Below are 12,649 nucleotides of genomic sequence, written 5' to 3'. Positions count from 1 at the left end.
AAGTATTCTGAGATCAATGTCATATGACCCATTCATGTATTTGACCTTTCAAATTAGCAAGCCATAGTTGACAGAAACACAAAGGTTGAGGATAAAAAGAAATTATTATATACAGTACTTCTTCTATATCTTTTCGTTTCCTTTTCTCTCCAGCTGTTCAATCTATGCCGTGCTGGCAATTGAACACTTTCCTTCCCAAAATTAGGAAAGGCACACCAGTAAAAAACGAATTTTTGCTCCTTAAATATCTCATGCATCTTCCCCCAGTATTTTGTGACTTCTGTCCGAGGAAGGAGGTGTAAGCATTAAATTAACCCGAATGATTCCACGATTGTGGTATCATCCAAGCCATGCCAGAGGACTTGAACTAGACAAACTAGTGAGAATGCACAATAGCGATAGCAAAGCTTTGTAATGCTAAAGAGCTATATCAAATATATATAAATATATGTTCCCGAAACCTTTGACAGCTTTAAAGAAAGAAAACTTCGTCGTCAATCCTGTTTCAAATTCCGCAATAAGTTTAAGCGCCTCATCAACAGAATTTACGTATCCTAAATTATCTGCATGTCTACCATCAATGGTTCGCGACTTAAAATTCTCGCTATGCTGTTTCTGTTTGTTCCTCAAGAATCATGGGATTTACAGCTTTTGATGTTCGGCTACATCACTTGCGGATTTCCGAGAATCTTCGGTTATGTTTTGCAAGTCATTAAATATTCCATCTCAGTCCCTCTCGACCGAGGTGGTTTTGGTGGATGGAATCTAATGCTGACCGTTGACCTCTCTCTCAATCTCGAGCCCAGGGTCATTTTGACACCTTGTCAGCGGTAAGATCATGGTCAGCTCAAGTTTGTCACCCCAGTACATATTATGTCCTATAGTTTACATTCATATAATGTCCTATACTTTACGTATAATATCCTACACACACATATAACCATACACAGCTATATAGCGCAATACAGACAGCTATAAACAGCTATACAGGGCTATAAACAGCTGTACTACACACAGTTAAACAGAGTTATAAAGGGGGTAAGTTTCTAAAGAAACTGTGGTGCTGCGTCGATGGGAGAGTATAGCAGGTAATTCACTCTGACGAGGGGCTAACGCTCGAAACGTCAGTTTTTTTACTCTTTACGGTGGCCAATTAAACGTTTTCAACTCAGTTGTTAACATTAAATTACCTGCTAAACAGAGCTATACACAGCTATACAGGGCCATACAAATCTATACAGCGATACAAAGATATACACAGCTATACAGGGCTATACACAGCTACACAGAGCTATACACAGCTATACAAGGATACACAACTATACAGGGTAATAAACAGCTTTACAACTAATCCTGGTCCCACTGCTATTCCAGTTGTAATTGGTAATCGACGTCCGACAAACTGTTATCCTGCTAATGCCACTCGTGTTTCACCGCGTTTGTGTGGCTTGGACAACTTGAGAAATGTTCAACGACAAACTGATTTTGTATCTCGCAGTTATATTTCCTGCTGTGTTCAGCTTTGCCTGCTTAATGTAAGATCTGTTAAGAATAAGGCGATGATAGTGAAAGACTATGTTGTGGACAATGATATTGATATTATGGCTTTGGCAGAAACATGGCTGCGACCTGGAAATACCGATGATGTTGAAGTGGGATATTTGTGTCCTACCGGCTATAGGTTCCTACATGTTCCAAGATCTCATTCCAGGGGAGGAGGAGTTGGTGTGTTATTTAAAGACAATCTTAATATCAACTCCTCAATGTGTGACACCTTTCAGTCATTTGAATTCATGGATGTCCGTCCAAGAAGTCTTCAGTGTATTAGGATCCTGGTTATTTATCGTCCACCCGACAACAACTCCTGTTTACTTTTCTTTGAAGAGTTCTCTAGATTACTAGAGCAAATTGCTGCTGAGCCTTCGGGATGTTTATTGATAACGGGTGACTTCAATTTCCACATGGATGATCCTGACAATGCTAATGCCAAGCGGTTTGCAGACCTTCTTGAGTCATATCATCTGAAACAACATGTCAATTGCGGAACTCATACCAGTGGCCATACCCTTGATTTAGTCATTACAAGATCAGATGACTCACTTATTTAGGATACCAAAGTTAAGGATCCTGTTATTTCGGATCATCTTGCAATTCATTGTGTGTTATCTATTCTGAAACCTCAATTTAGAAAAAAATTGATAAACGTCCGGAAATTACACTCCTTAAATATGGACTCCTTTTGTAAGGACATTATGGATTCTCCTTTGTTACAAGATCAAGCTACTGACTTAGATATGATGGTAGATCAGTATGATAGGGTTCTGCAACAGTTATTGGACCAACATGCTCCAAAAAAGAAACGTCTGGTAACTGTAAGGCCATCTGCACCGTGGTATACATCGGATGTCGTTGCTGAGAAAAGGAAAAGGAGAAGACTGGAACGGAGGTGGCGTGTTTCGCGGCTACAGTGGGACCGGGATCAATATGTTCGTCAATACTGTTTGGTTAACAACCTAATTCCTACATTGAAATCAGCGCACTACACTTCAATCATCAATGAACATTCCTCAGATCAAAGGATGTTATTCGCGACTGTTAATAAATTACTTCAAAAACCATCTGAGAAGCGTTATCCACCCTCTGTTGATAATTCTGCTCTGGCAAATTCATTTGCTGATTTCTTTATTAACAAGACTGATAAAATTCACTCTAAACTTGTTCAGAGGAATATCATCGTAGGGCCCCTTTCGTCCAATACCATTAACATGTCCTGTGGAGTTCAATAACTTTAGAGAGGTTAGCCAAGAGGAAATAAAGGTGTTTGCGTGTAAGCTCTCTTCTAAGTCATGTGTTTTGGATCCTTTACCTGCAATGGTTATAAAGGGCTGTTTCTCGGTGTTGCTACCTACGATAACTAAGTTTGTCAATCTGTCTCTCTCAACTGGCAGAATGCCTAATGCATTGAAAGTCGCTGCTTTATCTCCGTCTCTGAAGAAACCTGATGCTGACTTCAAACAGTTTTCAAATTTTCGTCCTATCTCCAATCTGACACTAATCTCAAAGATCATTGAGAAAGCCGTTGCTGAACAATTGACTGACCATGTAAAGACATACCATCTAGATGTGATGTATCAGTCTGCCTTCAAGGTCTTGCACTCGACTGAGACGGCCTTACTAAAAATACAAAATGACATACTGCGTGCTGTTGATGATAACAAGTCGGTTATACTCCTTCTACTCGACTTGTCCTCAGCCTTTGATACGGTTGACCATTTGATACTGTTATCTAGACTCTCCCATCGTTTTGGTATAAAGGGTAATGCCCTTGCTTGGTTTGATTCGTATCTTAAATCTCGAAAACAGTTTGTGCAAATTGAAGATTGTCAGTCATCACAACGTTGTTTAGCACATGGGGTGCCTCAAGGATCTGTGTTAGGTTCCTTGCTGTATTTATTATATACATCTCCGATTGCTGATATTGTCAATTTTCATAGTCTACAGTACCATTTGTATGCTGATGATTCTCAACTTTACATTTCTTTTAAAACTGACTGCTTTGCTGACCTCGCTCAAGCTAAGTCATCTGTTGAGCTATGTGTCAAGGATATTGACTGGTGGATGACAAACAACATGCTAAAGCTCAATCAGGAGAAAACTGAACTGAAATTCATATGTGTCAGTTGGTGATGAACAAATACTCCCCAAATCTTCAGCTAGGAATCTCGGTGTCATATTTGACGAATGCTGTAATATGGTGGAACATGTAAATAAGATCTGCAAAACGTCGTACTACCACTTAAGGAACATTTCTAAAATTAGGAAGTACCTCACTGAGGAAACTACGGAAATTCTTGTTCATGCATTTGTTAGTTCAGAACTAGATTATTGTAACTCTTTATTGTATGGCCTCCCTAAGCATATGATAAGTAGTTTGCAGTCTGTGCAAAACACGGCTGCTCGTATCGTTACTTTAACCAAGAAATTTGATCATATCACCCCTGTATTGATTCAACTTCATTGGTTACCTGTTCACTTTCGGATTCTTTTTAAAGTTTTATTGTTAGTTTATAAGGCCCTAAATGGTATGGCATCATTATATATCACGGAATTACTTAGTTATCGTACATGTTCACGTACGCTATGCTCTACTGATCAAAAATTTTTGGCAGTTCCGAAGTCAAGACTTAAAACATACGGAGACAGGGCCTTTTCCGTTGCTGCACCTAAACTCTGGAATGAGCTGCCATTAGTTCTTAGAAGTTTAGATACAATTAATTTATTCAAGAAACACTTAAAGACCGATCTTTTTAAAAAAGCATATAATTTTTAACTTTTTGATAATTTGGAATAGGATTTACTGCGATATTTTTATAAATAAGTCTGCAAATAGGTTTTATAATTTATTCATATTTTATTACGAGTGGGATCTTTTTAATTATTTTGATATTATGAATTGTAAAACGCTTTGGTCAATTAGTGGAGTTAGCGCTATATAAATTATGTTAAATTAAAAAATTAAATTAAAACTATATACAGCTAAACAGAGCTAAACACAGCCCTACAAGGCTATACACAGCCATACAGGGCTATACACAGCTATACGCGGCAGTAAAGGGCTATGCACAGCTATAAAGGGCTCTACACAGCAATACAGAGCTATACATACCTATACAGGGCTATAATAGCTATATGGAGCTATATAAAGCTGTACAAAGCTATACGCAGCTAAACAGAGCTATACACACCTAGACAGGACTATACATAGCTATACAGGGCTATACACAACTATATAAAGCTATATGCAGCTAAATAGAGCTATGCACACCTATACAGGGCTATACAGGGCTATACACAGCTATACAGAGATACACACAGCTATACACGGCTATACCGGGCTATATACAGGTAAACGGAACTTTATACAGCTATACAGAGATATACATAACTATACAGAGCAATGCGCAGCTATACAGGGCTATACACAGCTAGCAAGAGCTAAACACAGCTATACAAGGCTATACAAAGCTATACAGGGCTATACCCAGCTATACACGGCTGTACAGGGCTATACCCAGCTATACACGGCTGTACAGGGCTATACACAGCTATACAGGGTTATACACAGCAATGCAGGACTACACATAGCTATACAGTGCTATGCACAGCTATACAGGGCTATACACAGCTATACAGAGCTATACGCAGCTATACAAGGCTATACACAGCTATACAGGGCTATACCCAACTCGACATGGCTGTACAGGGATATGCACAGCTATACAGGGCTATACATAGTTATACAGGGCTATACACAGCAATACAAAGCTGTACACGGATATACAGAGCTATACACACCTGTACAGGGCTATAAAGGGCTCTACACACCTATACAGAGCTATACACAGCTATAAAGAGATATACCCAGCTATACATGGCTGTACAGGGATATACACAGCTATACAGGGCTATATATAGTTATACAGAGCTAAACACAGCAATACAAGGCTATACACACCTTTACAGGGCTATACATAACTATACAGGGATATTTGCAGCTATACAGAACTATATGCACCTAAACAGAGCTATGCACACCTATAATTTCTGCAGGCTTTGAATTGAAATAGCGTTACTTTTAATAATTTTATTGTTACACCTTACTCAAGGATCAGTTTTTCATCATGATGAGTATAAAAATGCCATAAAATGGATTTTCTTAAAATTTATTGAATTCTTATCCCGGAATAGGCTGTAAATACCACTTAAGTGCTCAAGTGATTGTAGAAAACCTGCAGAGCTAAACGAAAAATGTTATTCAATACTTAGTTGTTAATTCAAACGTCAGCAATTGAACCACAATAGTTTTCTGAATTTCTCGTATATCAGTGATAGTTCTGCATTCCCTCATTGACGGCATTCTCTCTTTTACTTGTTTTAAAAGTGTGTTATCAAAGAAATAAACACGTGAAAAAGGCAATTTATGTATAGTTGTGTATAGCTCTGTATAGCTCTGTATAGCTCTGTATAGCTCTGTATAGCTCTTTATAGCTGTGTATAGCCTTACATGGCCTTGTATAGCTGTATATAGCTGTTTATAGTCCTGTATAGCTGTTTATGGCTCTTTGTTGCGTTGTATAGCTGTGTATGGCTGTATCTAGTCTTGTTTTGCACTACATATGTGTGTAGGATATTATATGTAAAGTATAGGACATTATATGAATGTAAAGTATAGGACATAATAATTCCTCATACATGACCTACTTACTTGTTTTCCCGCCAAATTGAAAAATTATTCTGTGATTTCATCATTCGAAACGTTTGGTACGAGGTGAGTAGGTTTGATCATTTGATGATATGATCATTTTCGCTGTAGAGAGCCTAAAAAATGCTCGAGAGAAGTTCAATGACAAGATCGGAAATTAATTTAATGTTTTAAAATATTATGCTGTTGTCGGGGGTTTCGATAACTTCGATAAGCAATGCCGATGGTGAAGTATCTCGGCGGCTGTGCACGTAAAACCCAAACACGAGAGCTTGCTTGCAAAGGTCTTACAGGCGGCAGTATAGACAGCCGGTAACCGGCTTCTTATGAAAACCCCGGCTGTCGAACAATTGGAGTTCTGTGAAAGGGACAAAGGACGTAAAACGAACGCGCTCGCTTAAAGCAGATCTGTAGCCATTCTTCTGACATCAATAATTCAGCACTTAGCATATATCGTTTTTATTACTGGAATCTCTTGCATGGCTAAATGTATCTGCTGATTTATCCTGCACGCTCGATTCTAACTTTAATAAGACACGCGGTTGTTTTGACCGAACGCACAATGTCACTCGCATGGTTTCAATAAATTATTTTTGCACTTGATACGCGATTTGCTTCTGGATAATTGTGATAAGCTATCTCGTATTTTTTCATGTATATCATTAATACGTAATGACATGATTTTTCACGTGCAATTTGGAATGAATAACTACAAATTGCACTCGCTCTACGGGCTCGTACAATTTTGTTAGTCTTCGAAAAATTTTACTCGCGCTTATTTATTCCAAATTGCATTCGAAATCATGTGATTACCTCTACAAAATACATGTACTAAAAATAATCAAAAATTTTATGTCTTATTACAAATGTATTCAGACATGTGATCCAAGAGCTCAGTCAATGGAGCATTCCATTGCATTGCTAAATAAAAGGACTGCAAGCAGATTTCCACTAAGAAGTATAAATGGGTACTGAATAACTGTTTGTACATTTTATGGTATGCTGGGAGGCCTGGGGAAACATTGCTTGAGAAGCCTTGTTTTCCCTTCAGGAGGATGAAAATCTCTGCAATTTACTTCAACCCCTAACACCCTAACATCGGTATGCATACTCTCCATACTATTTTCTTTATATTTCCTGAGATGCTGACAAAAAGAATTTGTTCAACAATCAAGAGCTTCTTTATATGGTGATCATTTCCTTTATTCTCAAGACCTTAGTGTTTGCTTTGGGGGTGACATTGTAAGGGGAAAAAGGACAATAGTCACTCTTAAAGGTTAAAGAGTTCAAGCTGGGAAAAAAGGGTACAAATTCAGCAGATTGATGCATTTCACTCACAGTCAGACTTGTCTCTCTTCAAGGCTTTTAATACAACTGCATCAGGATGTTGTCAGGCACAGATACATGTATGAATAATGACAATACTGAAACTTGCATACCAAAGAAAGAACCTATGAAGACACAAAAACATGATGAAATGCAGTACCTGGAGTTAATTCAACACATCATTGATCATGGATCAAAGAAAGAGGACAGAACAGGTGAGATGGAAGATCAAAAATATACAGCACTATACTGTTTACTAGTCAAAGAATTACTAACATGCTTTAGAGCATGCATGATCATCACCTTTGAACAATAATAAAATATTGTCGGAACAATAAAAGTAAATTTTTCAAAGTGAAATTACTTCTAAACTAGAAAAGTTTTAGAAATTTTAAAATTTCTGCAAGGAAAAGAATAGGCTTGGAAATCTTAAGTGGTGATAGATCAAGAAATCTGACCTTTTGAAAGCTTGTTGGCCTGCACATCACAAGGTGAAAACATTCCTACCAAAATTATCTCAGCTTTTGGTGATTGAGAGTTACATTTTACTCAAGCAATTTGTGAATACAAAGTTACAGTCAATGAGTGTATAGTAACTAATTTGTCCATAACCACTCACAGGTACAGGAACCCTCTCCATTTTTGGAGCCCAGATGAGATTTAGTCTACGTAACAATGTATTTCCTCTTCTAACAACAAAGAGAGTGTTTTGGCGTGGAGTCGCTGAGGAGCTTCTTTGGTTTGTCAGTGGTTGTACAAATGCAAATGAGTTGAGTGAGAAGGGAATTCATATCTGGGATGCAAATGGTTCAAGGGAATTTCTTGACAAACAAGGTAATTTCAAATTGAAAATAGAACAAATTTGTTTCATTAAATTACCAGCAAATAGCTGTTAGTGTAAGATGGTAAAGTTTCACTTTTACAACAAAATACAAATAAGACCAATCTTTAATTTTTTGAAATTTAATAATTGTGAATAATAAATAGTTTTAATACTTCTATAGCGCAATATACATATGAATATGATCTTATGCCCTTTAAAACAACTGAAATAAAATAGGTAAACCTAACAATTAGGCACTAAACATAACTTTGTATCTGGAGATACAAAATATCACACAGGTACAGGAACCCTCTCCATTTTTGGGGTCCAGATGAGATTTAGTCTATGCAACAATGTATCTCCTCTACCAACAAAGCAAGTATTTTGGCAGGGAATTGCCGATGAGCTTCTTTGGTTTGTCAGTGGTTGTACAAATGCAAATGAGTTGTGCAAGAAGGGAATTCATATCTGGGATGCAAATGACTCAAGGAAATTTCTTGACAAACAAGGTAATTTCGTCATGAAAATGGAACAAGTTTGTTTCATTTACCAGCAAATAGCTGTCAGTGTAAGATGGTAAAGTTTCACTTTTACAACATAATACAAAAAAGGCCACACTTTCATTTTTTGAAATTTAATAATTGTGAATAACAATAATTTTAATACTTCTATAGCACAATATACATCTTGATATGATCTAATGCCCTTTAAAACAACTGAAATAAAATAAATAAAAAACTTAACATAAATTTGTATCTGCAGATCTCACCATCATTGAAATTACTATCTCAAAATGATCTTATCTAATACTTGCCATTCAAAAACTAATGTACAATACTCAAAAAGTAAAATATTGATCCTAGATATATTAACGATATGAAAGTATATAATAGGAAAATGCCGAAATCCTAGATTGAGTTAGCTGTCAGTGTAAGATAGCTAAATTTCATTTTGCATCATAATACAATGAAGACCACACTTTCGTTTTTTGAAATTTCAATCTGGGATGGAAAAATGTGGTCATGATAATTATTATAGGGTTATTGCATGACTTAAAAGTGATGAATAATTTTGTGACTTTTCCCAATAATATCCACTCATTATTTGGCAAACAGGTGATGAAAATACTTATCAGGTAGAAGCTGTTATCTTGATCTAACATCAAATTCTTGTAACAAATTTGCAATGGAATGTGTAGCTGCTAGAGGAGAGAATGAACAATCAGATCTTTGGGGTTAAAAGGGTAAACAGGTTGGTTATTATGATGGGGCTTGGCCCATTTTTCAAACCAAACTTCCAGTTCTGTGATCTTTTAAATTTTTAGGTTTGCATCACAGAGAAGTTGGTGACCTTGGTCCAGTGTATGGATTTCAATGGCGTCATTTTGGTGCCACCTATGATAACATGCATACAAACTATGATGGCCAAGGAGTGGATCAGTTGGCTGATGTGATTCACAAGATAAAAAATAACCCTGACGACAGGCGGATTATAATGTCAGCCTGGAATCCTGTTGGTAATAAAAACAGAACAGTGTTATTTATACGTACCTGTGTATTCATAATCAATCAGAATTGAACTCCAATCAGCTTTTTCGGGGAGTGGGGGAAGGGATGAAATTTTAGGGTTTGAGGGCTATAATTTTTATGAATTATTAATAAAAGACAAAGAAAAAAATGAATTTATTTATAAATTGATCTAAATGATACTTTTGATTGTTTTAAGACTCATTTCAAACCAGTCATGACTCCCTTAACAAAAATCTGCTTTGTCTTCTGGTAAAATCTCTTGAAAAAAGAAATAATTATGTTTGAGACAATTTCAACCTCTTGTAACTTAAAATTTAAATAATACTGTGGATTATTCAGCTTATGTGCTCTTTAGAAAACTGATAATTATTTGTAAATGGTTCTCCTTCAATCAACAGATTTACCTAACATGGCTCTTCCGCCATGTCACTCATTTGTCCAGTTCTATGTCTGTAATGGAGAACTTTCCTGTCAGCTTTATCAAAGATCTGGGGACATGGTATGTAATCTGCAAGGAATAGTTGAGAAGATCACAATTACTTTGTTGTGGTCCTGTCTTTGTTTAAAATTTTCATTAAGATCTATCAAACTCGGAGAGAGGAGATTGAACCAGAGTGCCTTACCTGGCACTTTTGCAGAATAGACTCACTACTAAATAAAATGTTGAATTGAATGATTTGTGATCAAACGTAACTCCTAATTTAGAGCTATGTGTAGATGTTCAGAGTATCAAAAGACACTTTGGGAAAGGTAGAAACAATCTTATATTGCATAATGGATTTTTTTCATTTCCAGGGTCTTGGAGTACCTTTTAATATTGCTAGCTATTCACTGCTGACCTACATGATTGCCCATGTCTGTGGTTTGAAGGTGAGATCCTTATCTTTTCAATGCATTTTGTTGATAAATATTGTAATTTTTTGTCACTATAAGTATGTGTTGTACATGTGGCCTGTTTTAGGACATGACAAAGGGACTCTCTCCAGCTTTCAAGCACAAATAACTTAGTAAACCTAGAATCAAACATCTTGACCATCAACTGATTTTATTTTTTGGCCTCACTGAATAAATTTTACCATCAATGTTTCTCTCTAGCCTGGTGACTTTGTGCACACGCTGGGAGATGCACATGTGTACCTGAATCACATTGAAGCTTTGAAGAAACAGGTGAGAACATTTACACAAAAGGGGAAGGAACGTTGTATGGTGTTTGACAAATAAAAAACATAACTCAGTGAAAACTTGATCTCAGTCTCCATTGCCTCAAATACGATTGTCACCCTATCTGTAAAGGAAATTTACAGACACGTTTGTTTCATCTGATATTTTACCACATGAAATATTTTGTTTCCACAGCTTCAAAGGAAGCCTCGCCCATTTCCAACCTTAGAGATTGCACACGATGTCCCAGATATTGACAGCTTCTCGCTTGATAAATTTAAGATCACTGGATATGACCCACACCCAACTATCAAAATGCAAATGGCTGTCTAAAGTTGAATGCACTTGTGAATACATTACTCTTTAAATTAATCTTAATAGGAACTTGTGTTTGTTAAAAGAATACTGCATTATATATGATTGTTAAATCCCTCAGGGTTTCAAGCTAAACTTCTTTAAAATTGCCATTTGGCAACCTTAAAACTAGAGAATGGTCCTTGAAAAAAAACAGAAAGAAAAAGAAAAGGAAGAAGAACATTTTGTCAAATATTGCAAACTATTTCAAGCAAGAACTGATCTTATTTGATACTTAAAATCATACACTGAAAAATGAAAATGTCACAATTTTGTGAACAAGTATTTTTCTAGAATAGAGTGTACACTTTTCTATTTCTGCACAGTTGGTATTAAAAGTTATCTTTTTTTTTTTACTGTCTTGAGCATGGGGTCATTTCCCAAACTGTGGCTGATTATCAAGCCAAGAGGCATAATTAAGTCTAATACAGGAATGCCGCACCTAAAGGCCACACCCTTGCCTTTTTGTAAACCACTTTTGATCAACAAGGTACATGCTGATCCTATTAATATTTCTGATGATGATTAATACTATGAACATTGAAGTTTCCTATCACACTGTTCAGCCAGAGAATTATGGGAAAATTTGGGTGAGCTACAGGCAAATACTTTGGTCCTAAAGCATACATGTAGGTATTTTTAGTACAATGCCCAATGATGGGGTATAAATTAATCTCAGCTTAAGCCCCAGAGGCTCAGCTAACGAGGTCCTAAGGTGCCCGAGGAAACTCCTTTCTCCCTCCCTTGTGAGAAAGGGTTATCGTTTGTAATATCTAACTCTTATGCCATTAAAATGCTGAAGTTAGACCCTCATTAGACTTTTCCAGGTAGCAGAACTACACGATACAAAAATGACGAGACACACAAACTATTTAGGTCTTAATACATGATTAATGCATAAAATCCATGTTCTATGCAAGTTTGTGTACCAAGACGTTCTAAATACCAAATATTCCATAACTCCATATTCCATATTCCATTGTTAACCCGCATATGCTGAACAGCTAACACAATTTCAGCACCAAAAGCTAATCGCTCAAAATACTGGGAAAGAGAAATCAGCTGGTTATTCTGTTCTTTGCTTGACTTAAAAAATTATTTTCTTTTGTGTAATGAGAAAGTAATTAGGTGACAGCTATGTCAACGTGACAAACTGTAGCAATGTCACGCACTACGTGACTGAGGAGAAAATTA

General features: G+C 36.6%; 1 protein-coding gene across 2 annotated transcripts; it reads left to right on the top strand.

Moving 5' to 3' along the window:
* Positions 1-949: 949 nt before the first annotated feature.
* Positions 950-11,810, top strand: LOC113670383 (thymidylate synthase). 2 transcript variants are annotated; one of them, XM_089183760.1, is made up of 8 exons: positions 950-1,088; positions 7,624-7,803; positions 8,210-8,422; positions 9,736-9,927; positions 10,339-10,439; positions 10,736-10,810; positions 11,036-11,107; positions 11,297-11,810. In XM_089183760.1, exons 2-8 carry the CDS (start codon positions 7,647-7,649, stop codon positions 11,432-11,434), a joined length of 948 nt encoding a protein of 315 aa, XP_089039886.1. In that variant the 5' UTR covers positions 950-1,088; positions 7,624-7,646; the 3' UTR covers positions 11,435-11,810. The 2 variants fall into 2 exon arrangements, with proteins under 2 accessions (XP_089039886.1, XP_027042326.2); XM_027186525.2 differs by lacking the exon at positions 950-1,088 and adding an exon at positions 6,168-6,328.
* The last annotated feature ends 839 nt before the right edge of the window (positions 11,811-12,649 follow it).

This window comes from Pocillopora damicornis, chromosome 10 (genome assembly GCF_964200805.1).
Source record: "Pocillopora damicornis chromosome 10, jaPocDami1.2, whole genome shotgun sequence".
In the NCBI taxonomy this organism is placed as follows: domain Eukaryota; kingdom Metazoa; phylum Cnidaria; class Anthozoa; order Scleractinia; family Pocilloporidae; genus Pocillopora; species Pocillopora damicornis.
The sequence above is the reverse complement of the archived record's forward strand: the minus strand, read 5'-3'. Positions and strand labels throughout refer to the sequence as shown.